This window comes from Nannobrachium achirus (genome assembly GCF_963921795.1).
Source record: "Nannobrachium achirus genome assembly, chromosome: 9".
Lineage (NCBI taxonomy): Eukaryota > Metazoa > Chordata > Actinopteri > Myctophiformes > Myctophidae > Nannobrachium > Nannobrachium achirus.
The window spans coordinates 15,141,783-15,168,333 of NC_137818.1; the positions used below are offsets into that span (position 1 = coordinate 15,141,783).

Sequence of the window (26,551 nt, forward strand, 5' to 3'; positions counted from 1 at the left end):
ACTTACAGAACCCTTGGAACAATTATGTAATAATTTCCACAGAGTTAGTTGTCTTTGAGGTCCTTGACTCCCTGCTGCAGTCTCTCAAACACTTTGATCTGAGGAAGACGCCGTCTCTGGAGTTTGGGATGATGATCATCTTCGCCTACCTGCCTTATGGCCTGGCAGAAGGCATCAAGCTGTCAGGTGGGTACGCGCACATGCACGCACGCACGCACGCACGCGCACGCACAGAGACAGCTGTGTACAGTGTATGAAGGCAAGCACAAGGCCCTGATTACACTGAAAGCATCACTGGCATGTAGGACTGTCACAATTATACATAATCGTCTGATTTATTTTTCATAATCGTCATAATCGTTTCCATGTTGAAAAATATTCATGTATATTTTTTTAAAGTAAAAAATAGTGGAAATAGCAGATCTACAAGCTCACAACGCGTCGCATCGCGGCACATTTTGAGCTTGTAGATCGGCTAATTCCACTATTGATGTTATTTACATGTTTCAATACATGGGCGGGGCGGCAGAGGCTCAGGGGTTGAGTGGCCGCTTGGGAACTGGAAGGTTCCCAGTTTGATCCCGGGCTGCCCCAGAGTTAGTGTCGAAGTGTCTTTTAGCACAAGGGTCTTCAACAGGGGGTCCGGGACCCCTAGGGCGTCCTCAGAGTTACTACAGGGGGTCCTCCGAATCCTTTTGTGACAGAAACTTTTTTTCTCCTTTTTTATATGAACCACTTGAACCCTACAGTAGTGTCCATTATGTACATATAGCAGATCTGGTGTTGTGAGCTTGTAGATCGGCTATTTTTGGAAAGAGGTTTGGTGTAGAGGGGGAAAAAGAGCAGACTAAGTACAGAGTGAAAGGTCAAGTTTATTAATTAAGTATCGACTGTTCACATTGTTAAATATCTGAAAACACAAATTGACGTGAATCCAAAATCCACTGATGATTGTGCTGTAAAACAATGAAACTTCTATGGAATCTATGAAAAGGTTGGTATGGTATGGTATGGTTGTGGGGGTCCCTGCTTCATCTCTCTATCAACTAAGGGGTCCTTTGCCTGAAAACGTTGAAGACCCCTGCTTTAGCAAGACACTGAACCCCTAGTTGCTCCCGGTGAGCAGGTTGGTGCCTTGCATGGTTTCCTCCGCCATCGGTGTATGAATGTGTGTGTTAATGTGTGAATGTAATGCACGATCTCTGTAAAGCGCCTTGGATAAAGATGCTACATACGTAAATGCACCATTTACCATGCATACGTGTAGCTAGTGGCTCATCAGCCTCTGCCTGATGAGCAAAAATCCTATTATCTTCCCCGGGCCAAGGGGGAGTTCCCCTTTGTGCTAGTGGTTTTTGATTGATTGATTGAAGAATGTATTAGAAGTTTGCAATAGAAAAAAAAAGTACAGTTTCATGACAGTACAAATCACTGGTACAAGGTCAACTAAAAGGAGATCCTAGTAAGCCGAGGCTTATTTCCTCAGGAACCACACGTTAAGTATCTCATATAACATTGAAAGACAGACAGATAGAACATTGTACTTTATCTATGATAATATCAATTTCAAAAGCAGAAAAAGCAAAACATCAAATACAAAGGCAGAAAAAAAGGTTGGGGGGGAGCATGGGGGCTTAGTCTATTTACAAGTCACGAGTAGCAGCCGCCTGAAGGTGACTTTTCATACCGATTTTGAAGGAGGCTAGGGATTTGCTCTCCTTTAAGGCTTGTGGAAGGGCGTTCCACATGTTGGTGGTATAGCAGGAGAACGAGTTAGAGCCTTGTTTAGTGTTTAATCTACGTTGAAGATGATTAGTGGAGCTGCCTCTGGTGTTGTGATCGTGAACATCCTTGACCCAGGTACATGGGTATCTTGGAGGTGTAGTGTATCTTGTACACCAGGCCCATTGCACAATGCTGTACTCTGTTGTACTCTGTCAGCTACTTTGAGCCACCCCACACTTTCGTGGTGATGATCGGTAAGGTGGGCCCGAGGAGGAAGACCAAGCACGACCCTAATTTGTTTGTTCTGGAGCGGTTAAGATGTAGGCTTTCTATGCGGGAGACTCGGGTTCAAATCCCCCCCGGAGTGTACTACTCACATGAACATAAGAAAATATCCTCATCTTTGATTTAACGTTATCCTTCGACCTGTTCTGTGTCCCTCCCTCGACAGGCATCATGTCCATCCTGTTCTCGGGCATCGTGATGTCTCACTACACCCATCACAACCTGTCTCCCGTCACCCAGATCCTGATGCAGCAGACGCTGCGCACCGTGGCCTTCATGTGTGGTCAGTGTCATTATTTATTAGCAGGAGACTGGGGATGGGGCGATATGGAAATGTCATAGTGTGACCAAAGAAATCGCGATTTACAATATTATCGTGATAGTCAAAATAATCCCCAAAATCCATTATCCTGGGGCGGAACATTTGACAAATAATAGCTGATCTACAAGCTCACAACACATCGCGTTGCAACACGTTGTGAGCTTGTAGATCGGCTATTTTTGAGCAAAGACATTTGATAGAGAGTGAAAAAAGACTATAGTACGTATATTATAAGTACATGGTACCGGTGAATTGATCCCAGTGCATGAAGGAGGACAATTTCACGATAAATGAAATCTCCACGATACGATTATTGTGAGCGTTTTTTATCACGATAAACGATAATATCGCTTATCGTCCGATCCCTACATGAGACTTTGTCAATAGGTTTGTCCTGCAGGAAGGAAGAGCTATTTACTGCCCCAACCTGAGAATACAGAGAAAAAGACGTTGGTCAGCAGTTGTTGTTTTTTGACATGGAGACTTGAGTTCAATAATATTTTTTGTATTTGTCGCATTCCTTAGACAAAAATGTGATTATAGTAAATTTGATTTACCCCCATTGATTCCGGATCGAGACCCGAATACATGGCCCTGGATTGGTACCCAAATGCATGGCACTGTATGGGGAAACCGTCAGGGAAACACATTTTTAATTACATTTTTGTCTAAGCAATGCGACAAAAAGCTAAAAATATTTTATAACTCTAGTCTCCATGGCATGAGTAATCAATAGAAAAAAAGTCATTTTGAGGATGAACTACTCCTTTAAGCTAGGGTCTTTCGCAAACGAACCACGGCGTGCATGCGCCCACGTTAATATTGCAGGCTGATTAACCAAAAGGAAGAAAGTTAATTATACACTAGGAACTCCACAGGCGATTCTAGCCTCTTCTATCAGGGGGTGCAAGACTGACCGGGTTCGCGCGTGCAAAGATTTCCAGGATTTGGGTCGCCTATGAGGAACTCCATACTCCATACCCCAAGCAATCATCAGTTAGCTGGGTGTGGCTTGGCATTAATAGAGGTCTACTTCTCATTATCATTACAGAAACATGCGTGTTTGCCTTCCTGGGTCTCTCCATCTTCAGCTTCCCTCACAAGTTTGAGATATCCTTCGTCATCTGGTGTATCGTAAGTACCGTTGTTGACCTCTTTCGAAAGCTTTTGGAAATGGTATTTCACACATGCCACCGGCCGGGTCAAAAAGTATGCAGCGTCTCTGATTGATGTGGCTGTTGACCATACAGTATGGCCGTGTCCACAGCTGTCACAGCTGATTTTCTGTCATGCTTTTCCATGGTAAAGGCTTTCCGGAGCGCTCCTGATCTCAGTGCTGACATGGATTGAAGTTCTCAGTCACTAACAATGTATTTCAGTCGTTTGGATTCTATAGAAGTGAGCCATATGGAAGCATGTCATGCACCGAACATAGGCTATCCACAAGCTTACAGTAAGAAAGTAATATTAGCCAGCACTCCCAAGTTCTTATGGTACTTTTAATTCATATATAAACCTGAGAAGGATTTAGAAGACATTTATAGAATTGGGTCAAAGATATTCGTTCACAAAATTGTTGACGATTAAAAAAAAAATAGCAGATATACAAGCTCACAGCACGGCACTTTGAATAGTTACAGATGCAGTGCCATGATTCTTTTCTCCTCTAAAACATGATGATCAGGTATTATGATTATACTATATTTTTTCAAAGAAAGTGTACAGAAAGAGTTCAAATTGTGTTTTTATGTGGCCACACGCACCAATTCATTAGGTATGCCTGGTTGTCTGGTGGGTGGTGACCCAGCTGAAGTTAGGCACACCCACAGTGTTGGGTGAATGGTGAAAGGGGAGGGGATGAGTATATGATGTCATCGACTGGGCCTTTTGAGCTTTCAGCTTTCAGGAAGTAAACACAAGTACGCGGGGAAGACAAATCTGCACATTATAACTCCACCCAGTGGCCTAATAGAATAATGTTAACTCCACAGACACATACAAAACTGAAAAAGTACAAAACTATGGCACCACCAATTCAAAGCATAAAATAATGGTTAAAGTTCTAGGTCGTAATGGGTTGGAGCTGTGCGTTGTCTCGTCTCTCTACAGGTGCTGGTCCTCCTGGGTCGGGCGGTGAACATCTTCCCTCTGTCCTTCCTGCTCAACTTCTTCAGAGATCACAAGATCACACCCAAGATGATGTTCATCATGTGGTTCAGTGGTAAACAACACACACTGATCACTTTTTTTTTCATCTTTAACACTGATCATCACCCATTTTTAAATAATCGCTAAGTGTGATTAACTCTTACACCCCTATTTCTAGTATGTAAAGTATTTCTTGTTCTTTCCTGTTTAATTTAGGCCTAGAATTATTGAATGCTTTAACCAGTGAAAAATAGCAGATATACAAGCTGGTGCCGCGCTGTGAGCTTGTAGATCTGCTATTTTTGAAAAATAAATGCATTTTTGAAAATTAGAATTTTGACCCGATTCTATAAGTGTCTTTTGAATCCTTCTAAGGTTAGGTTTGAATTACCTATGTTTCTATGTCAGCAATCTGGCCGGCCATCGTCAAAGAAAAGGTCCTTTTCACTTACAGTAACTGGAGCTCAGTTAGTCTGTTCTTGAGAGACTACTATGTCAGTGGTTCTCAAACTTTTTCATGTGAAGGACCCCCAAAATGATATGTATTTGGCCACGGACCCCCATCTCAAAATATCTAGTTCCAGGGACCCCCCAGAAGCAAAATTTGAGTTACAAATGTTCGCTTTAAAAATACATAAGATTTGCACACATTTTCACGACTTTTTCAAACATAGCAGATCTATAAGCTCGCAGCGCGGCACTCGGTGCCGCACTGTGAGCTTGTATATCTGCTATTTTTCATTAGTTAAAGCAGTCAATAATTCTAGGCCTAAATGGGTTAATCATTGATGTCTTTCTCCGGGTCAGGTCTGAGAGGTGCCATCCCCTACGCCCTGAGCCTCCACTTGGGCCTGGAGCCCATCGAGAAGCGCCAGCTGATTGGCACCACCACCATCATCATCGTGCTCTTCACCATCCTCCTCATGGGGGGCGGGACCATGCCCCTCATACGCGTCATGGACATAGAGGAGAGCCAATCGCGGCGCAAGAACAAGAAGGGCATCACTCTCAGCAAGACCGAGAAAATGGTAATGATGCACGTTGCAGAGGGAGAGAGAGAGAGAGATGTATAAAGAATATCGTTATAAGAGACTAGATATTGTCTGGGAATGGGGCTTTTAAGCTGTGACATCATTTTGTAGGCAGAGGAGAACTCTGCCCCCAGAGCATTTTCTTTCTCTCGCTATTTCAACAGATCCGAGACAAAAATAACGACTAAGGTATAATTCTAACACTTTCCTTTCAACAACAAAGAGAAGAAAAATGTGTAAATAGTAAAAATAGTAAAAAGATTCACGGAAACTGGGGGCAGAAATTCTCCTCTGCCTACAAAATGATGTAATTCTTAACAGCCCCAAAGGTCACAGTATACCATGAGACATGTCGCAGCTTGTCTCTGTCTGTCTGTTTGTCTGTGTCAGTCAGTCAGTACACATTTTTACAGTCTATTGGTTCCCTTGTCACTGTGACATGACTCTGACATCATGCTCTGATGTCACTGTGATGTCAGGGGAACCACTCTTAACAGAATGGGTTTGCTGCTCTTGACATCACACTTTGGCTTGATGTCCCTTCTATGCCCATATATTTTATGCCCATATATGGGCATTCCAAGACCACACTTGCAAATGAATTACATTCTTGTCCGTTTTATGCCTATATATGGAGAACCCTGTCCCAGTTTCATCAATATTAACTCATTCCCCGCCTCCCCCGATAGTCCCGAGAAATTTTAAATGTCGTTCCCCGCCAGGCCCGATAGTCCCGAGAATTTGCTTTTATATAATGTAATGTTTAATTACACTTTTCTCCAGCCCGTGACAAAATTTGAGCCTTCTGTCTCACACATATCACACATCAAAGTAAGTGTGTTTGAAAAAAAGACTGTAATAATGTATAAATTGCAATACAAATGTATAAATCTCCCCAACCACAGTTAATTGGCAAAAGACGCATTTGAGCTCAAAAGGCTGGCTGCCGGAAAAAAAAAGAGAAGAAAAAAAAGTGTGAGAACAGCTGTGTGTGTGTGTGTGTGTGTGTGTGTGTGTGTGTGTGTGTGTGTGTGTGTGTGTGTGTGTGTGTGTGTGTGTGTGTGTGTGTGTGTGTGTGTGTGTGTGTGTGTGCGCTTCCCTCCACTGTATCTCTGTTTCAGTGGTCCCTGTTGGACCCCCTGATGGTGTTCAGTCCCATAAAAAACAGTGCTATAGTGAGATCTGCCTCTGCCTCTCTCTCTCTCTCTCTCAAGACACAAAACACACAATTATCGCCAATTTGCCATATAAATGCTTCTAAAACGTACCTGATAATGATGATGGTTGATTTGAATCCACACCCATATATCCAGGCTATAATATTAGTTTTATAATGGTATTTAGTCCACAAACAAGCCATGATCGCCTTTGCAAAGGTGGGGGTCCCTGGTCGCCTTTCTAACAACCAATAAGGGGTCCGCGGGTCCAACGCTTCGCCGACCTCCGCAGAGCAGTGCAGAGTTACATAACATTGTAAAATCAATCAATAAGCCGATCATTTGTTACATAAAGTTCATATGATCCAGTTGCAGGGACAAGTGGTCCCTGTCGATGGGGTCTCACAAAGGGGTCCCTGGTCTCCAGCCAACACTTAGGGAACCAGGTGGGGGACTGGGGGTCCCTGGCCCACGCTCCACCAAAACAAGCGATCAACTACAGCCAACAAGCGATCGATCAACGTCAACAGCCTCGCCTCGTTAGCAAAATGCGTCTGCCCTGCTCTTGCAGGGCAGTGCAGAGGATTTTTTTGGGGCAGGGGGAGACATTTTTCTAACATGTCCCAGAATGTGAAAATAGCAGATCTACAAGCTCTACAAGCTCTCAATGTGTCACAGAGCGATGTGTTGAGCTTGTAGAGCTTGTAGATCTGCTATTTTCACATTCTAGCACATGTTAGAAAAAAGACTCATGCCCCCTTTGATGTCTATTTGTGTGTGTGCACCTGTACAGACCCAAAAACAGCTGAGACCAAAGCAGACATACAGAGACAGAGAGAACGCGCCCCCAAGTGGGGGCTCACACAAATACTCACACAAATACTGCAAAACAGTATGTGAAATTGCTGAGTTTTATGGTCAGACATAGCCAATAAAAATATTTTTCTCTGCATTTTTCTAAACAGAAAATTCTAAAAAAAAATCCTATTACATAATTACATTAGTACACTTATCTGATAATGCCTGAAGCCATAAAGACAAATATCAAGTGAGTTATTCGCTTGAAAATAGATTTTTCACAAAAAGGTCAATAACTCCAGTTTTTTCAATTATAGCTGGATTTTGGTCAAAAATGGCTATTTTGAGATGGCTGCAACTATAGAAAAAAAGCTTTTTATTTTATTTTTTTATTTTTTGGTGAGACTAGAGGTGGTCTTGTTTCATTTCAGGTACTGTATGACACAAAATACAGAATACAGAATTTAGGAAAAATGTCAATATAAAAAAAATATATAAATTTTTTCATTAAACAAAATGGCAGGGGAGCCAAACAGTCAATGTTAAAATGGCGGCCAATGTGTTAAGGGCATATATGGGAATGCCCATATATGGGCATGTTGGGCATTCCCAGATCACACTTGCAAATTAATTACGTCCTTGTCCGTTTTATGCCCATATATGGAAATCCCTGTCCCGTTGTCATCAATATTAAGGGCATATCTGGGAATGCCCATATTTGGTAATGCCCATATATTGGCATGTTCTGCCAATCTCAACAGGCACTGTTGAGATTGATTGATTGAAATGATAGTGCATTTTTTCAACCCAACCCCCTAATCCTTGTCCCTTTGAGTTCACTTAGAACAGGTGCAAGCTCGTGTACAGCTCGTATACGCGCGTACGTGCACACAAGTAGTACACACGTGAACCGACATACTTGACTGTTGGATGGAACCTAGTTCACAGCGCATCTTTTCGGGACTGTTGCACGGCTGCACAGCTCAGCTGTTCTTACAGGCTGCCTACGAAAATACCCGCCCCCACCTACCAACGCCTGTATGTGTGACACACGTGGAAGCGATGCACATGGATTCCCTTGGTCCCCCGATGCATATGCCTTAGAGCCGAAGGAGGTGTCTCACCTTTCTATGTCTATGATCTGGACACTCATACACACAAAGCCAGACTTAGGAACGGTTTGCACTGCTCTAAAACAGCGAAAGTAGCCGATTGACAAGCTCTGTAAAATAGAGACTCATCCTGTGGTCTCATTCCCCAGGGTAACACCATAGAGACTCATCCCTCTGTGATCTCATTCCTCAGGGTAACACCATAGAGACTCATCCTGTGATCTCATTCCTCAGGGTAACACCATAGAGACTCATCCCTCTGTGATCTCATTCCTCAGGGTAACGCCATAGAGACTCATCCTGTGGTCTCATTCCCCAGGGTAACGCCATAGAGACTCATCCCTCTGTGGTCTCATTCCTCAGGGTAACGCCATAGAGACTCATCCTGTGGTCTCATTCCCCAGGGTAACGCCATAGAGACTCATCCCTCTGTGGTCTCATTCCCCAGGGTAACGCCATAGAGACTCATCCTGTGGTCTCATTCCCCAGGGTAACGCCATAGAGACTCATCCTGTGGTCTCATTCCTCAGGGTAACGCCATAGAGACTCATCCATCTGTGGTCTCATTCCCCAGGGTAACGCCATAGAGACTCATCCCTCTGTGGTCTCATTCCTCAGGGTAACGCCATAGAGGCTCATCCCTCTGTGGTCTCATTCCTCAGGGTAACACCATAGAGACTCATCCTGTGATCTCATTCCTCAGGGTAACGCCATAGAGACTCATCCATCTGTGGTCTCATTCCCCAGGGTAACGCCATAGAGACTCATCCCTCTGTGGTCTCATTCCTCAGGGTAACGCCATAGAGACTCATCCCTCTGTGGTCTCATTCCTCAGGGTAACACCATAGAGACTCATCCTGTGGTCTCATTCCCCAGGGTAACACCATAGAGACTCATCCTGTGATCTCATTCCTCAGGGTAACGCCATAGAGACTCATCCTGTGGTCTCATTCCCCAGGGTAACGCCATAGAGACTCATCCTGTGGTCTCATTCCCCAGGGTAACGCCATAGAGACTCATCCCTCTGTGGTCTCATTCCCCAGGGTAACGCCATAGAGACTCATCCTGTGGTCTCATTCCCCAGGGTAACGCCATAGAGACTCATCCTGTGGTCTCATTCCCCAGAGTAATGCCATAGAGACTCATCCTGTGGTCTCATTCCCCAGGGTAACGCCATAGAGACTCATCCCTCTGTGGTCTCATTCCCCAGGGTAACGCCATAGAGACTCATCCTGTGGTCTCATTCCCCAGGGTAACGCCATAGAGACTCATCCCTCTGTGGTCTCATTCCCCAGGGTAACGCCATAGAGACTCATCCTGTGGTCTCATTCCCCAGGGTAACGCCATAGAGACTCATCCTGTGGTCTCATTCCCCAGAGTAATGCCATAGAGACTCATCCTGTGGTCTCATTCCCCAGGGTAACGCCATAGAGACTCATCCCTCTGTGGTCTCATTCCCCAGGGTAACGCCATAGAGACTCATCCCTCTGTGGTCTCATTCCCCAGGGTAACGCCATAGAGACTCATCCTGTGGTCTCATTCCTCAGGGTAACGCCATAGAGACTCATCCTGTGATCTCATTCCCAGGGTAACGCCATAGAGACTCATCCCTCTGTGGTCTCATTCCCCAGGGTAACGCCATAGAGACTCATCCTGTGGTCTCATTCCCCAGGGTAACGCCATAGAGACTCATCCCTCTGTGGTCTCATTCCCCAGGGTAACGCCATAGAGACTCATCCTGTGGTCTCATTCCTCAGGGTAACGCCATAGAGACTCATCCTGTGGTCTCATTCCCCAGGGTAACGCCATAGAGACTCATCCCTCTGTGGTCTCATTCCCCAGGGTAACGCCATAGAGACTCATCCCTCTGTGGTCTCATTCCTCAGGGTAACGCCATAGAGACTCATCCCTCTGTGGTCTCATTCCCCAGGGTAACGCCATAGAGACTCATCCTGTGGTCTCATTCCTCAGGGTAACGCCATAGAGACTCATCCTGTGGTCTCATTCCACAGGGTAACGCCATAGAGACTCATCCCTCTGTGATCTCATTCCCCAGGGTAACGCCATAGAGACTCATCACTCTGTGGTCTCATTCCACAGGGTAACGCCATAGTGACTCATCCTGTGGTCTCATTCCCCAGGGTAACGCCATAGAGACTCATCCTGTGGTCTCATTCCCCAGGGTAACGCCATAGAGACTCATCCTGTGGTCTCATTCCACAGGGTAATGCCATAGAGACTCATCCTGTGGTCTCATTCCCCAGGGTAACGCCATATAGACTCATCCTGTGGTCTCATTCCCCAGGGTAACGCCATAGAGACTCATCCTGTGGTCTCATTCCCCAGGGTAACGCCATAGAGACTCATCCTGTGGTCTCATTCCCCAGGGTAACGCCATAGAGACTCATCCTGTGGTCTCATTCCCCAGGGTAGCGCCATAGAGACTCATCCTGTGGTTTCATTCCCCAGGGTAACGCCATAGAGACTCATCCCTCTGTGGTCTCATTCCCCAGGGTAACGCCATAGAGACTCATCCCTCTGTGGTCTCATTCCACAGGGTAACGCCATAGAGACTCATCCTGTGGTCTCATTCCCCAGGGTAACACCATAGAGACTCATCCTGTGGTCTCATTCCCCAGGGTAACGCCATAGAGACTCATCCTGTGGTCTCATTCCCCAGGGTAACACCATAGAGACTCATCCCTCTGTGGTCTCATTCCCCAGGGTAACGCCATAGAGACTCATCCTGTGGTCTCATTCCCCAGGGTAACACCATAGAGACTCATCCCTATGTGGTCTCATTCCCCAGGGTAACACCATAGAGACTCATCCTGTGGTCTCATTCCCCAGGGTAACGCCATAGAGACTCATCCTGTGGTCTCATTCCTCAGGGTAACACCATAGAGACTCATCCTGTGGTCTCATTCCTCAGGGTAACGCCATAGAGACTCATCCTGTGGTCTCATTCCCCAGGGTAACGCCATAGAGACTCATCCCTCTGTGGTCTCATTCCCCAGGGTAACGCCATAGAGACTCATCCTGTGGTCTCATTCCCCAGGGTAACGCCATAGAGACTCATCCCTCTGTGGTCTCATTCCCCAGGGTAACACCATAGAGACTCATCCTGTGATCTCATTCCCCAGGGTAACACCATAGAGACTCATCCTGTGGTCTCATTCCCCAGGGTAACGCCATAGAGACTCATCCCTCTGTGGTCTCATTCCCCAGGGTAACGCCATAGAGACTCATCCCTCTGTGGTCTCATTCCCCAGGGTAACGCCATAGCGACTCATCCTGTGGTGTCATTCCCCAGGGTAACGCCATAGAGACTCATCCTGTGGTCTCATTCCTCAGGGTAACACCATAGAGACTCATCCTGTGGTCTCATTCCTCAGGGTAACGTCATAGAGACTCATCCCTCTGTGGTCTCATTCCCCAGGGTAACGCCATAGAGACTCATCCTGTGGTGTCATTCCCCAGGGTAACGCCATAGAGACTCATCCCTCTGTGGTCTCATTCCCCAGGGTAACACCATAGAGACTCATCCTGTGGTCTCATTCCCCAGGGTAACGCCATAGAGACTCATCCTGTGGTCTCATTCCTCAGGGTAACGCCATAGAGACTCATCCTGTGGTCTCATTCCCCAGGGTAACGCCATAGAGACGGAGCATCTGTCGGAGCTGACGGAGGAGGAGTACGAAGCCCACATCTACCAGAGACAAGACCTCAAGGGCTTCCTGTGGCTCGACGCCAAATACCTCAACCCCTTCTTCACCAGGAGACTCACACAGGAGGTGGGTGTCACGCAGGGGCGTCACAAGGGGGGGAAAAGTAGGACTGAGTTACTAGGGGCCAAGGTGGAGAGGCCTTAATTATTTTATATTTACTTGAAAAATAGCATGTATGTATGTATGCTCACAGTGTAGCACCGAGTGCCGCGCTGCGAGCTTGTAGATCTGCTATTTTTGAAAAGTCGTGAAAATGTCTGCAAATCTTTGAATATATGTATTTTTTAAGCAAACATTTGTGACTCAAATTTTGCTTCTGGGGGGTCCCTGGAACTAAATGTTTTGAGCTGGGGTTCTGTGGCCAAATACATGTAATTTTGGGGGTCCTTCACATGAAAAAGTTTGAGTACCACTGACATAGAAACATAGGTTTTTCAAAAAACCTTCAAAGACAACACAAATGTTCACGATTTAATAAACATAGCAGATCTATAAGCTCGCAGCATGGCTCTCGGTGCCGCGTTGTGATCTTGTATAGCTGCTATTTTTCAATGGTTTCATATATTCCATATAGTTTCATCGTTTGACAGCACAATCATCAGTGCATTGTGGATTCATGACACTTTGTGTTATCAGATATTTAACCACTTGAAACGCCAATACTTGATAAACTTGACCTTTCACTCTGTACTTAGTCTGATCTTTTTTTTTAGTCTATCTACAAGCTCACAACGCCTCGCAGAGCCTGTAGATCGGCTATTTTCGGACAAAGTTCTCAGAAAATGGACACTAGTATTCAAGTCGTTAATATAAAAAAGGAGACAAAGATTTGGAGGACCCCCTGTAGTAACTCTGAGGACCCCCTGTTGAAGACCCTTGGTATAGTAGAACAAGACGTCTTGAAGACCATTTTCCTGGTTCTCACACGAAACATTGTTGTTTTATTGTTTAACAAAAATATATTTTGTAGATATATTCTTAGAGATTGAGGTTGGGGTTGCAATTAGGATTAGACATTTAAAGGTTAGGTTTTAAACATGATTTAGTGTGTGTGTGTGTGTGTGTGTGTGTGTGTGTGTGTGTGTGTGTGTGTGTGTGTGTGTGTGTGTGTGTGTGTGTGTGTGTGTGTGTGTGTGTGTGAGAAAGTGAGAGGAGAGCAGAGCCAAGCTGTGCTGTGTCATATCTCTCTGTTCCCAGCAGGTGGCAGCATTGTACACGAGCAGTCATATACAGTATATTTCCTCATTGCATTGTTGCAGCATGCACTCACACATGTGCCTGCACAGTGCTTTCTTCTTGCCCAGGGTTCCTCAAATCGGGTGCCGTGCGGTGGCACCCTAGGTGCGTTATTTTTCAATCTATACCAACGTAGCAGATTCCACAAGCCCAGTGATGCGTTGTGAGCTTAGATCTGCTATTTGCCAGACCCATGAAATGGGTAGGCCTACATAAGCAAATGTCGGTCCGGGTTTTCTATATAAAGGGTATATATGATGATGACATGATGATGACATGCCTACAAAAGGCATGATGTCATAAATGATGATGACAGACAGGGGGTCTGGCACAACCAGGTTGACCTGGTCTAGTTTTAACATGAGTAGCCTATATAATTAAATGTGTTTGAAATTAAATCAAAATGTTACATTTCAGGATTCCAATTCAAAAATAACAAAAAGATTATTCAGGATTCCAATTCAATAGAAGCAAAATATAGCCGATCTACATGCGATGCGTTTTGAGCTTGTAGATCTGCTATTTTTTGCTTCTTTTGTATGATATACTGTATGACAAAGTAGGACATAGCAATATTCTATGTGGCCCTCTGGAGTGAAGGTGGAAATATAGTAGATAGATAGATAGATAGATACCTTTATTATCCCAAGGGGGAAATTCAGTTGTCCAGTAGTAGCACAGCAGTATACAGTTATTTACAAAGTTACAGAGACGTAAGAAAAGATAGATAAGAGGGAAAAAAACAAAACAAAGACAAGAGCAGTACAGTACCAATAAAGAGAAGGTGCATCAATAGAGGGGGCGAATAATATATAAGTATATATACATAAAGTGTCTTGCAAAAGAGACCATAGCCCTCTCCATCATCAAAGTTGCCCACCCCTGTCTTAGGGGGAAAGATTTACATAATATTTACTTACCGTAATATGACATAAATGTAAGGTGCTGTAAAATAAGTTAAGTAACAATGTAATGCAAGGGTGACTTGGATGAAAAAGTTATTTACATGGGTGTCCTGAGCAAAACAAAGTTAGGACTCCCTTTGTCATGTATTTTCATTAGTTTGAGTCGGCGGTTCTCCAAAAAATAGCCATCCTCAAGTCCAGTGTTGATTTCGTCGACTAAAACTATGACGAAAAATGTTTGTCGACTGCGTTTTTTTCACTGACGAAAACAAAATAAAAACAAAATAAAAACTAATCTGTGATGACTAAAACTAAGACTAAATATATTGACAATGTTGTCAACAAAATAAAAACTAGACTAAAACGTTAGGGAGGGACTAGTGGAGAAGAGAGTCATTTCATGTTTGGTTGCTCTCAGGTGTTGTGTGCTGAAAATAGCAGATCTATAAGCTCGCAACGCGTCACGCTGCGACACGTTGTAAGCTTGTAGATCTGCTATTTTCCGCACACAACCAAGTGTAAAATATTTCATTACGATGCCATCAAGGCCTGCCAAAATACATTTCAGTTGACTAAATCAACTGTGGATTTAGTCGCCTAGAGAGACTATAACTAAATGACATTTTATTCAAAAGACTATGACTAAAACTAAATCAAAATTTGCTGTCAAAAACAACACTGCTCAAGTCCCATATATGGACATCCCGCAGAACATATAACTGGGAGATTGAGCCCTTTAGCCAAACTTGTCCACAGATGAGTTAAGGGTTACCATGGTAACCCGGCAACAGACGCATGCTTTGGCTGCTGGTGAAAGAAGAAAAAAACCAAACCTCGGTTTGAAGTGAAGCGGTGAACTTTTATACTATGTGTTCTAGAGCTATGATCTATACATTCTTCCAATTCTGAATGAATGAATGATTTTATCTGGAGGGCCGAATTGTCATGTGAAGCTTGACCAATCCTCAAAGTATGGTCTCATTGGACATTTTTGATCATCCAATCCTCAGACCGGGACGGACATTACACACATATTCTGGATGTACGGGACAGATGAAACCTGTTCATTCTGGATTGAAATGACCATATATGGACATGAACGGGACACACAAAGCCACTCCTTGGAAGCGGCTTCAAAAAGCATACGTCATGACACAACGTGGCCAGAACCAAAATGGAGTGTCTATTCTCCATTGACTCCTATACTATGCTGTAACATAAAAACGTCTGTATCTCTGAATAAGGTGCAAATAACACTGAAAAGGCAGAGAGACACTCTTTTTCACGGCTACACTCATCCGTGATGGTCGGCCCCGGTTAGGATTTTAGTTTCGCGACCGTTTGTAAACAAACTGACCTCCTTCCTGTAATCGTCAGATTACACAACATGCACACGCACGTGGCTTCCGGGGCTCTTCAAAATAAAGCGTAAGTGAATGGTGGCAGCCAATGTGTCAATAAAGAACAGAGAGATTGCATAAACCCGCAAAAGGTACCTGCACAAATTGGTGTTGTGCTGATGTCACTCTAGAGACGATCAGCCTCTATAATGTGGGGGAAACGTACGCGCGTTGTTTAGAGACAGACTCCTGACACTTATGGTAGAGAGGAGATAAACAGAGACAAAGAGACGGAGAGATGAAGACAGAGAGACGGAGAGACAAAGTAGGAGAGACAGAGAGACAGTCGAAGACAGAGAAACGGAAAAAAAGAGGAAGGAAGAGACCAAGACAGAGAAATGTTTCCATGTCTAGCAGCAGCTTTGAAGATGAACCGGCGCCCCTGGGAGTCAGGACCCAGTCTTCTAAGACTCAGGTCTGCTGTCCTGTGTGTTCATCCGCCTTCATGTCTCAGTTGTTCCTCCGTGAACACATGGAGAAGAGTCACAGTGACCTCTACTGCCAAATGCTGAGGAATGGACAATTCTCCTCTGCAGCCTGTCAGCCAATAACCAGCCCTGTAACCAGCCAGAAACAAGCAGACACAGGCCAACCGACATCATACAGTCAGCAACGACCAGGAGACGTAAAAATACATCAGCTGAATCGCACTATGAAGAAACCCCACACATGTAAACAGTGTGACAAGAGTTTCAATGAGTTAGGTACTCTAAAGAGACACCGGCGCATCCACACTGGGGAAAAACCTTTCGGTTGTAACCTGTGTGACAAGAGTTTCAATGAGTTAGGTACTCTAAAGAGACACCGGCGCATCCACTCTGGGGAAAAACCATTCAGTTGTAAACAGTGTGACAAGAGTTTCAGACACTTAGCCACCCTAAACCGACACCAACCAATCCACACTGGAGAAAAACCTCACGTCTGTGAAAGTTGTGACCGGAGCTTTACTCTGTTAGCTAGCCTGAAGACTCACCAACGTATCCACACTGGCGACCAACCTTACATATGTAAACAGTGTCACAAGAGTTTCAATCAATTCAATAATCTAAAGACACACCAGCACACACACACCGGAGAAAAACCTTTCAACTGTAACCAGTGTGGCAAGCGATTCAATCAGGCTGGTAATCTGTGGAAACACCAGCGTATTCACACCGGAGAAAAGCCTTTCTATTGTAAGCAGTGTGACAAGAGTTTCAGTCGGTTAGGTAGTCTAAAGAGACACCTGCTTATCCACACTGGAGAAAGACCTTTCGACTGTAACCAGTGTGGCAAGAGATTCAGTCAGTGTGCTTCTCTAAAGATACACCAGCGTATTCACACCAGAGAAAAACCATACCATTGTAAACAGTGTGATAAAGCTTTCAGTCACTTAGGTACTCTAAAGACACACCAGCGTATCCACACTGGAGAAAGACCTTTCTATTGTAACCAGTGTGACAAGAGTTTCACACGGCTAGGTACTCTAAAGATACACCACCTTATCCACACTAGAGAAAAAACCTTTTGACTTTAAATCAGTTTGACAAGAGTTCCATTCTGGGCGAAAACCTTACATCTGTAAACGGGGTCACAAGAGTTTCAGTCGGTAAACACTTGGGATGCCATTATTTGTATAATTATTTTGCTACAGAGTTCCGCCATTCACTGCGCTTTATTTTGAAGAGCCTCTGAAGCACCGATCGTGTCCATGTTGTGGAAATTCACGATGTAATGGCGATCAGTATGTAACCAGTAGATTCCGAGATAATGCTGTTTCTTTGCAGCAGCAATGAATAGCAGCCTATGGAGATTACACACTTCCTGATGATGGCGGCAGAGTTGCATCTTGGGATATGAAGTTTTTTTGCTCACCAGTGGCCGCCACAGCACCTGGTAACCATGGTAACCAGGTAACGCGTCCCTGGACGTTGTAACTGGGCCTTGGCGCCGCACCTCCGTAATTAGTGTGGTTGCCCAATAGGGCAACACACTGTAGTCCTGGGGAAACGTTATTTTTTCTAAATAAACATTTTTTTGTGAATGGGTTTGAATAGTGTGCTAGCTCAAGGATTTGAGCTTCACATGACAGTTAGCTCGCTGCAGAATATCGTCACGGCAACCACACCTGCACTTTCCAATTTCATCTTTCTAGTTCCTATCACGTTCCTGGACGTAATTGGCACCGGAAGTGTTAACACATGGAGTGCCACGCCAACATTAATGCTCTTTCATATCAATTAATACAGAAACAGGAAGAGTGCATGACCTGCAAAAGGCACTTGCGCAAATTGGCGTTGTTTCTGATGTCACTCTAGAGATGATCAGCCTATATAATGTGGGTGAAATTATCGACTAATTGTTTTGAGACAGACATCTGACACTTATGGCGGAGAGGCACGAAGACAACGACGGAAAGACAGAGACAGAAAGAGACAAAGACGTAGAGATGTTTCAGCCCCAAAAGACCTCCACTCCGTCTCCGTCCATGTCTGGCAGCAGCTTCGAAGATGAACCAGCGCTCCTGGAAGGAGTCGGGGCCCAGACTCAGGTCTGCTGTCCTGTGTGTTCATCTGCCTTCATGTCTCAGGCGTTCCTCCATGAACACATGGAGAAGAGTCACAATGACCTCTACTGTCAAACACTGAGGAACGGACAATTCTCCTCTGCAGCCTGTCAGACAATAACCAGCCCTGTAACCGGACAGAAACAAGCAGACACAGACCAGCCAACATCACACAGTCATCAACTAACCAACCAGAAAGAAGCAGACACAGACCAACCACCATCACACAGTCATCAACTAACCAGCCAGAAACAAGCAGACACAGACCAACCAACATCACAGAGTCAGACAATTACCAGCCCTGTAACCAGCCAGAAAGAAGCAAACACAGACCAACCACCATCACACAGTTATCAACTAACCAACCAGAAAGAAGCAGACACAGACCAACCACTATCACACGGTCATCAACTAACCAGCCAGAAAGAAGCAGACACAGACCAACCACCATCACACTGTCATCAACTAACCAACCAGAAAGAAGCAGACACAGACCAACCACCATCACACAGTCATCAACTAACTAGCCAGAAACAAGCAGACACAGACCAACCACCATCACACAGTCATCAACTAACTAGCCAGAAACAAGCAGACACAGATCAACCAACATCACAGAGTCAGACAATTACCAGCCCTGTAACCAGCCAGAAAGAAGCAGACACAGACCAACCACCATCACACAGTCATCAACTAACCAGCCTGAAAGAAGCAGACACGGACCAACCACCATCACACAGTCATCAACTAACCAGCCTGAAAGAGGCAGACACAGACCAACCACCATCACACAGTCATCAACTAACCAGCCTGAAAGAAGCAGACACAGATCAACCATCATCACACATTCATCAACTAACCAGCCAGAAACAAGCAGACAAGGACCAACCAACATCACACAGTCCTCAACTAACCAGCCAAAAAGAAGCAGACACAGACCAACCACCATCACACAGTCATCAACTAACCAGCCAGAAAGAAGCAGGCACAGACCAACCAACATCACACAGTCATCAACTAACCAGCCAGAAAGAAGCAGACACAGACCAACCAACATCACACAGTCATCAACCATTTACCAACAGGTTAACCCAGCCAGGAGTCATGAATACACATCGGCTGACTCACACAGGAAAGAAAACCCACATCTGTAATCAGTGTGGCAAGAGTTTCAGTGAGTTGGGGAACTTGAAGAGACACCAGCGCATGCACACTGGAGAAAAACCCTACCGATGTGAACATTGTGACAGGAGTTTCAGTCAGGAAGGTAATCTGAAGAGTCACCGGCTTACCCACACCAGAGAAAATCCTTTCAGTTGTAAACAGTGTGACAAAGGTTTCAGTCGGGTAGATCATCTAAAGACTCACCAGCGCATCCACACTGGAGAAAGACCTTTCGACTGTAAGCAGTGTGACAAGAGATTCAGTCAACTATGTAATCTAAAGACACACCAACGTATCCACACTGGAGTAAAACCTTTCCAGTGTAAAAGTTGTGACCAGAATTTTACTCTGTTAGCCAGCTTGAAGATACACCAGCGTACCCACACTGGAGAAAAACCTTTCGACTGTAACCTGTGTGACAAGCGATTCAGTCAGCCAAGTAATCTAAAGAAACACCAGCTTATTCACATTGGGAAAAAGAGTTTGGATGACAAGAGTTTTAATCATTTACAGTTGTGAACCATTTGTAAAGAATGTGTATGTCATGGCGTTTTTGACTTTATAATCATTTCTAAAACTGTGATAGATTTATTAAAGCAAACAATTCTTTGCCACAAAAAGAAAAGAAAAAAAATCACAAAGTCTATTTTATTTTCATCAATGTTAAATTTGCTGGGTCAAAAATATACAAACAGCAATGATAATATTTGGTTCCTTGGCCATTTCCACCCCAATTAGCTGCTTTCAATAATCTACAAGCTGCTGTCAAGCTTCTGGGTGAATCTTTGACTACTCCTCTTGACAGAGTTAGTGCACTTCATCAAAATTGATTGGCTTTCTGACATGGATGTTTTTCTGCTGCATGTTTTCAATGGCGTTTAAGTCAGGGTTTTGCAGCTCGGCAAAAAGAGAAAAAAAAAAGATGAATTGATCCCAGTGCATGACTGAGGTTCTCACCATAAATTAAATCTCCACGATACGATCATCGTGAGTGTTCGTGAGTGTTTTTTTATCATGATAAACGATAATATCGCTTATTGTCCCATCCCTAGTACAGTTTTTGTGTTGTTTCATGTAACGTGTAACGGGTGTGTTTTCTGTGTTGTCTCCCCCACACAGGACCTGCTCCACGGCCGCATCCAGATGAAGACGCTGACCAACAAGTGGTACGAGGAGGTCCGCCAGGGACCGTCGGGCTCCGAAGACGACGATGACGAAGCCGAGCTGCTTTGAGCGCTGCCGCAACCTCAGTGACGTCAAAACGCAGGGACGGACGTTGATTACTCCAGGGAATAGTGCGGGTATCTCTTAACCTGGAGAGTCCAGACTGATTCTCTACGTTCAGCGGCCTTTTTATTTGTTTTCCTTCTTTTTTCTTTTCAAGTCAATCATGCCGTCTTCCATTTCCGTCAGCCTGATTTTCTGAACGTTGATCTGTCGTTTAACGTAGGCACATCATTCGTTGCTGATTGGATGGATAGTGCTATCAACGAATCACAGCGGCAAGAAGGGATGTGGCTTGGAATTTGACGTTAGAGAAAGCGGCTCTCGTCCCTGCCCCCTTCCCACAGACGGACCATTTAGAATCCCCTGCGCCTGGGGGGGTGTTTCCGAAAACGACACCATTTCACAGACAGGTGTATACAGAGCGGCTGTGACCGCGGTTTTCCCGATGACCCTGAGCGCAACGGTGGGGGCTGATGGGCAAGGAGGGTTGCGAGCTTATGAGAAACAACTAAAACAAGACCTTAAAACCTGCCGAAAACAGTTGCGAGCATTAATGCAAGATTAGATGAGGATAACGGAAATCATTAAATGGAAAACATTAAATTAACTTCTGAAAAGGCTTCTAAGCCTACACTAGCCTACTCGTAAAACTAATGGAACCGCGATCTTGCCACACGTGAATAATTGTGTGGTTGTAAACAATAACACAGACAATATAAATCCTTATTAGTCTAGTAGTGGGAAGAAGGGTTTATCATCATGACCCCAAATAACTTTTAAATATCTTGCAATTGGCGACGAGTCTCTTCGGATACATACATACATTGACTCTCTCAATACATAATGCTAACTTCTCCATCGGCAATAGACTGTGGTGTGCTACTGTGTTCTAGAATTCCCCACACTCCTGCGCCCCCACTGTTGTGCTCAGAGTCACCGGGAAAACCGCGGTCGCAGTAATGCTGGGTATGTCTGAGCGGGCAGGCAGGGTATTCTGGCTCTTTTCCACTACCAAGGGTAAATAAAGTGTACTGTACATCTCCCCTGGCTTCCTTAAACCCATTTAAGACCTGCATCAGATTCTACAAGGGCCTTCTAAACCAGTAGTTCTTACACTTAAACATTAAATATAAATAAGACACATTTTTCAAAAATATCAGATGTTCAAGCCTGTAGATCTGCAATTTTTTTAATAGCCAACGCAAAGAAAAAGTGCAAAATTATCTTAATCAATTAAAAACAAATCATTGTTTTAAAGGCCAACCTATTAGCTCACAACAGCTTACAGATCTGCTTTTTTTTTTAAATACATATTATTTCTTTACGTTTTAAAATGTTATGACATGCCAGAAAAGGTCTGCAAGGTTGGTAGTGTTTAACCACTAAACCCCAAGTGTCCGTATTCTGTTGAAAACGTTTGCGGAGAGGTCACTTGTATAGAGCCTCCGGTCCATTAAGTTAGAGGGTTTCCAGTTTTGTGATCATTTTTCCCCCTCTCCAATAGAGCCAGAACCACCCCTGAGTTGTACGTCATTTAAGACGAACTTTCACATAGTGATGCAATGTGTAGTGTGAGCTTGTAGATCTGCTATTCCCACTATTTTGTTAACACATTTTTTTTAAATATGGCTTATTTCATCATTCATTTAGTTTTATATTTAAGTTATTTGTCATATCTGCCATATGTGCAATGTTCATTTACAAAGCCTAAAAAGCAGAACAGAAATGTAATTTGGTATTATCCACGGTTCAATTGAAAAACACATTCAATCGTTAAATCACAGTAATTCTTTTTATGACAATCGTCAAGTAAAATTGTATGATCTTGACAGCCCTCTATAGCAGGGGTCTTCAACAGGGGGTCCGGGATCCCTAGGGGGTCCTCGGAGTTACAACAGGGGGTCTTTCAAATCTTTGTGTGATAGAAACCTTTTTTCTATTTTTTTATATTAACCTAAAGTCCATATTCTGAGAACTTTAGCCAAAAATAGCAGATCTACGAAGAGGTAGACATGGCCCCCAAAAGCACCCAAAAAACTGTGAAAAATGATGACTCATCACTAAACCCTCGTTTTGTGGGGCCATTTCTAGCCCAATGTAAGTTTTTTGTGCAAAACAAATGCTTGCAATGGCTTCAGAATCATGACAAACCCCTAGTTAGACCCCTCACATCCTACTTAAAGCTGATTTTTTTTCTGGGTATTTTCCTCCTGTATCCACGAGTTTCCTACGCCCCATAGTGCATCGCGCAAACGTTTGCATCGATCTTCTGGCGCCGATTTACAAGCTCTCAACAGGTTGCATCTGCGACGCGACGTGAGCTTGTATGTCTGCTGTTAAACCCGGAAGTTTGGTCCGGATAGTCTCCAGTAAACTCCCGCGGAAACTTGTGGATAGAAAGTCGATGGGAGCCCAACTTGATAAGGATAATTCTACGGGTAAACTTAAAAATAAAGTTTGGTACCCAAGGCTAAAATCCATTGTTAGGTCCTAAAGAAGCCTCGAAAAAAGTTCGGCGCTTTTATCCGCTTCGTTTCGATAATGTCAAAAACCAGGGTTAAGCAACCACACTATATTGGGGAAAGAGCCATTTAATGATGAACTTATCATGCAGATCTTGTTGCGTTAGCCGCTTCCGCTTTCCCCCTTACTCATCAACAGAGCTTCCGTTGCTCCAGACTGTGTGACCGGAATCATTTGGAAATTGCAGGAGGCAACAGTCTGGCTCCCTGACATGTTTGATCCACAGACTTCCATCCGTGGCCATTCTAATGGGTTTCAAACCACTCGATCTGTCACTACCGCTGTGACCCTTTTATATACAGCCAGGCCTAGTATGTCATTGAGCCTAGAGATTCTCAACCTGTGGGCCCGGAAAAGGTTGAGAACTACAGATTTTTTTTTTTTTTTAGCCAAGCCAAAATGTGCACAGAATTACATGACCCTTACATACAAGCCTTTCTCATATAGGCCTACATGGAGCCTGAGCCAAGCCAAGATGTGCACAACATTACAGAGTGGAACGCAATGTTGAGTTGTTAAAGTTGCGGCCAAAAAAAGAAACTGGGGAAAAATACACAACGTACTGTATATACAAAGGGACGAGGGAAATTATCCTGAGAGATGTTTATTAAAAGTTATTTATAATATAATGATTAAGGATTTTTAGACACAATATGAGGGAAAGCAAAGGGGGAGCTTGTGGGAGGGCCAGGTCCACAGAAAGGTCCTCCTGTTCCAGGGGGAAATAAACTTCAGATGAAAATAGCCTGCAAGAGGATATCCGGCTATTTTCAGCATAGATATATTTTTTAATGAAGAGTGAAAACTAAAAATACACTAGTATAGAGCCCTGAGGGACTAGTGTAGGGTTCTACGACAGTGGTTTAAAGGATGCCTGGATTATAATCTTTGTATGCCTTAATACATTACACTTTCCCTCAATAACTTAAACGTTAAATTAAAAAAACACCTTCAATATTTGCCAGACCCATGAAATGGGTAGGCCTACATAAGCAAATGTCTGTCCGGGTTTTCTATATAAAGGGTATATATGATGATGACATGATGATGACATGCCTACAAAAGGCATGATGTCATAAATGATGATGACAGACAGGGGGTCTGGCACAACCAGGTTGACCTGGTCTAGTTTATTTAGTATAAACTGTTAATGTTTCACTCAATGGGGACTCTCCCGTTGCAAGTTGATGATGTCATTTTGTCCATGTGCGTTTAAAAAGTATTTCAAATATTGCTTTGATGCTCATAGTAACCGTAAGAAGTATTACGTTGTTTTTATTTGCACATGCATTCCATACATTCCATAGGGCTAGAAGAACACACATGGACAAGTGACATCATCAACTTGCGACAGGGGCGGTCCCTATTGAGTAAAAGACATAGTATTTCTAAGATATAAATGAAATAGTTAAGGTGTTTTTGAGCGGTGCTAACCGCTCCTACATCTGGCTTTGTCTGTCTGTCCTGCATCTGTCCTGACTGTGATTGGCCAAAAGGTGTCTGTCTGTGTACACCCAGGGTCACTTTGGCCAAGCTTAGCGGGACGCTTAAAGAAGTCAACTCATAAATAGCACCGGTAATTAATATTAAGGCATACAATGCTCATTAGCCAGGCAGATTCTGTGAACACAGCTCCTGACAGCTCTCCCTTAAAAAAGCAATACTACTAGAGCACCTTCTCACTGTTTCTGTTTACTGTGGTGTTGTGATTTAGCAAAAAGAAGGGAAAAAAAGCTTGTTATGCGGGTAATGTTTATTTAGATCATTTTATTTTTTTTAATTTAAATTAAAACATTTTAATGAATGTCTTAATTCCAGTATGATTGATTTTTTTTTCTTTTCTTTTAAAGTGATACATTCAAGTTGCTTCTTTTTATGTTGACGTTACATTTCATTTGTAATTTTGAGCGGTGCCAGCTGCTCCAACAAGTGGCCGAGTGTGTATGTCTTTTTGTCCATTATGTCTGTATGAGCACGCCCTCAACAGCTGCAATACCGCTGGGTGACCTACCTTCAAGTGGCGCTGTTGAGCTGCCTTGAAGTGAATGGACAGCCATTTAGTTCATACAGTATAGCTTAATGAAATGAACTCATCAAAGGCACCTCTCACTTCACACTGGGTGTGATTTATTTTTGGTTTTAATGGTTCTAAGCTGGGTTTCCTTTTCCTGCATTGTGTTGTACACCAGTGGTTCTCAAAGTGGGTCCCGAGGACCCCCCAGCTAGGGGTCCTTGAGAAGGGGTCGTCTGCAAAATGAGTTGATATACAGCTAGCCTAGAAATAAATCAATGTAACGAATAATTACGATAGAATGTTTTCAAGCTGCGGTCTGCCGGAGGTCCGCTCATTGTTTCGCCGGTCCGTTGTTCCAAGTAGCGTCGGCAGGTTAGTTACTCGTCGCGGTTACTGAGGTTAGGTTTAGGGTTAGGGTTAGTTTTAGTGTTGGCATACCGGCCCGTCGGCATATTGATGCGGACCTGGTCTGCTGGGACAAAAACAGAATTATTTTAGATTTTTGACATGAAATTGTTCGAGAACCACCGGTTGTATTCACCTATCTGGATCTGATCGATGAATTCAATGATATAACAACTCCACACACTCTATTAAACATTGCATAACAAGTTGCATAACACATACAGTTGTTATCTGTGAAGCTCCTTAATGAAGATTGACACTAATGAATGTGTGGGCGATAAGCTGTCTTGTTAAAGGATATGTTTTTTTTTCTTTTTTCTCTATTTATTCATCTCATCTTTCTATGTGGTCTTGCTTGTCTTGTATAGAAATAAAAGGCTTTTATATATGAGCTTCTGAGCCATCGCAGAGTCATGAAATCTATGATGAATTCAATTGGATTGATGTTATGTTCTTCATTTTGTTTGTGGAAAAAACAACACACAAACAATTCACAGGACCTGTTATTACTTTTCTTTTTTTTTCCATTTCATCAGTGAAGACCATTGAGAGCATAGACATAGAAAGGTAGACGCCTCCTTCGACTCTGATGCATGTGCATCGAGGGACTAAGGGAATCACGTGTGCATTGCTTCCACGTGCGTCACACATAGGGAAGTTGCTAGGCCAATCAGAGGTAGGTGGGGGCGGGTCTTTACATACGCAGCCTGTAAGAACAGCTGAGCTGCGCAACATCGGAACTGGCTCTGTAGAATTGAATTGTAGTCCTTGGATAAGTCCCGGAAAAGTCACGCTGTGATTGGCCAGTAGTCACTTTGACTGACAG

At 43.9% G+C, this 26,551-nt stretch overlaps 1 protein-coding gene across 2 annotated transcripts in view; it reads left to right on the top strand.

The window, feature by feature from the left end:
• Positions 1 to 24,459, top strand: part of slc9a8 (solute carrier family 9 member 8) — a 105,309-nt gene extending 80,850 nt beyond the window's left edge. The window contains exons 10-17 of one of the 2 annotated variants that reach the window (XR_013962340.1): positions 81 to 186; positions 2,177 to 2,293; positions 3,384 to 3,466; positions 4,442 to 4,553; positions 5,288 to 5,508; positions 12,226 to 12,372; positions 20,676 to 23,005; positions 23,185 to 24,459. Coding sequence is in view for 1 of the 2 variants with exons in the window: in XM_080733559.1 (XP_080589685.1) it covers positions 81 to 186; positions 2,177 to 2,293; positions 3,384 to 3,466; positions 4,442 to 4,553; positions 5,288 to 5,508; positions 12,226 to 12,372; positions 20,676 to 20,789 (900 nt within the window). In the remaining variant the exon portion in view is untranslated. Of the gene's footprint in view, positions 1 to 80; positions 187 to 2,176; positions 2,294 to 3,383; positions 3,467 to 4,441; positions 4,554 to 5,287; positions 5,509 to 12,225; positions 12,373 to 20,675 lie in introns of both variants that reach the window. The other variant, XM_080733559.1, reaches the window with a different exon arrangement.
• The last annotated feature ends 2,092 nt before the right edge of the window (positions 24,460 to 26,551 follow it).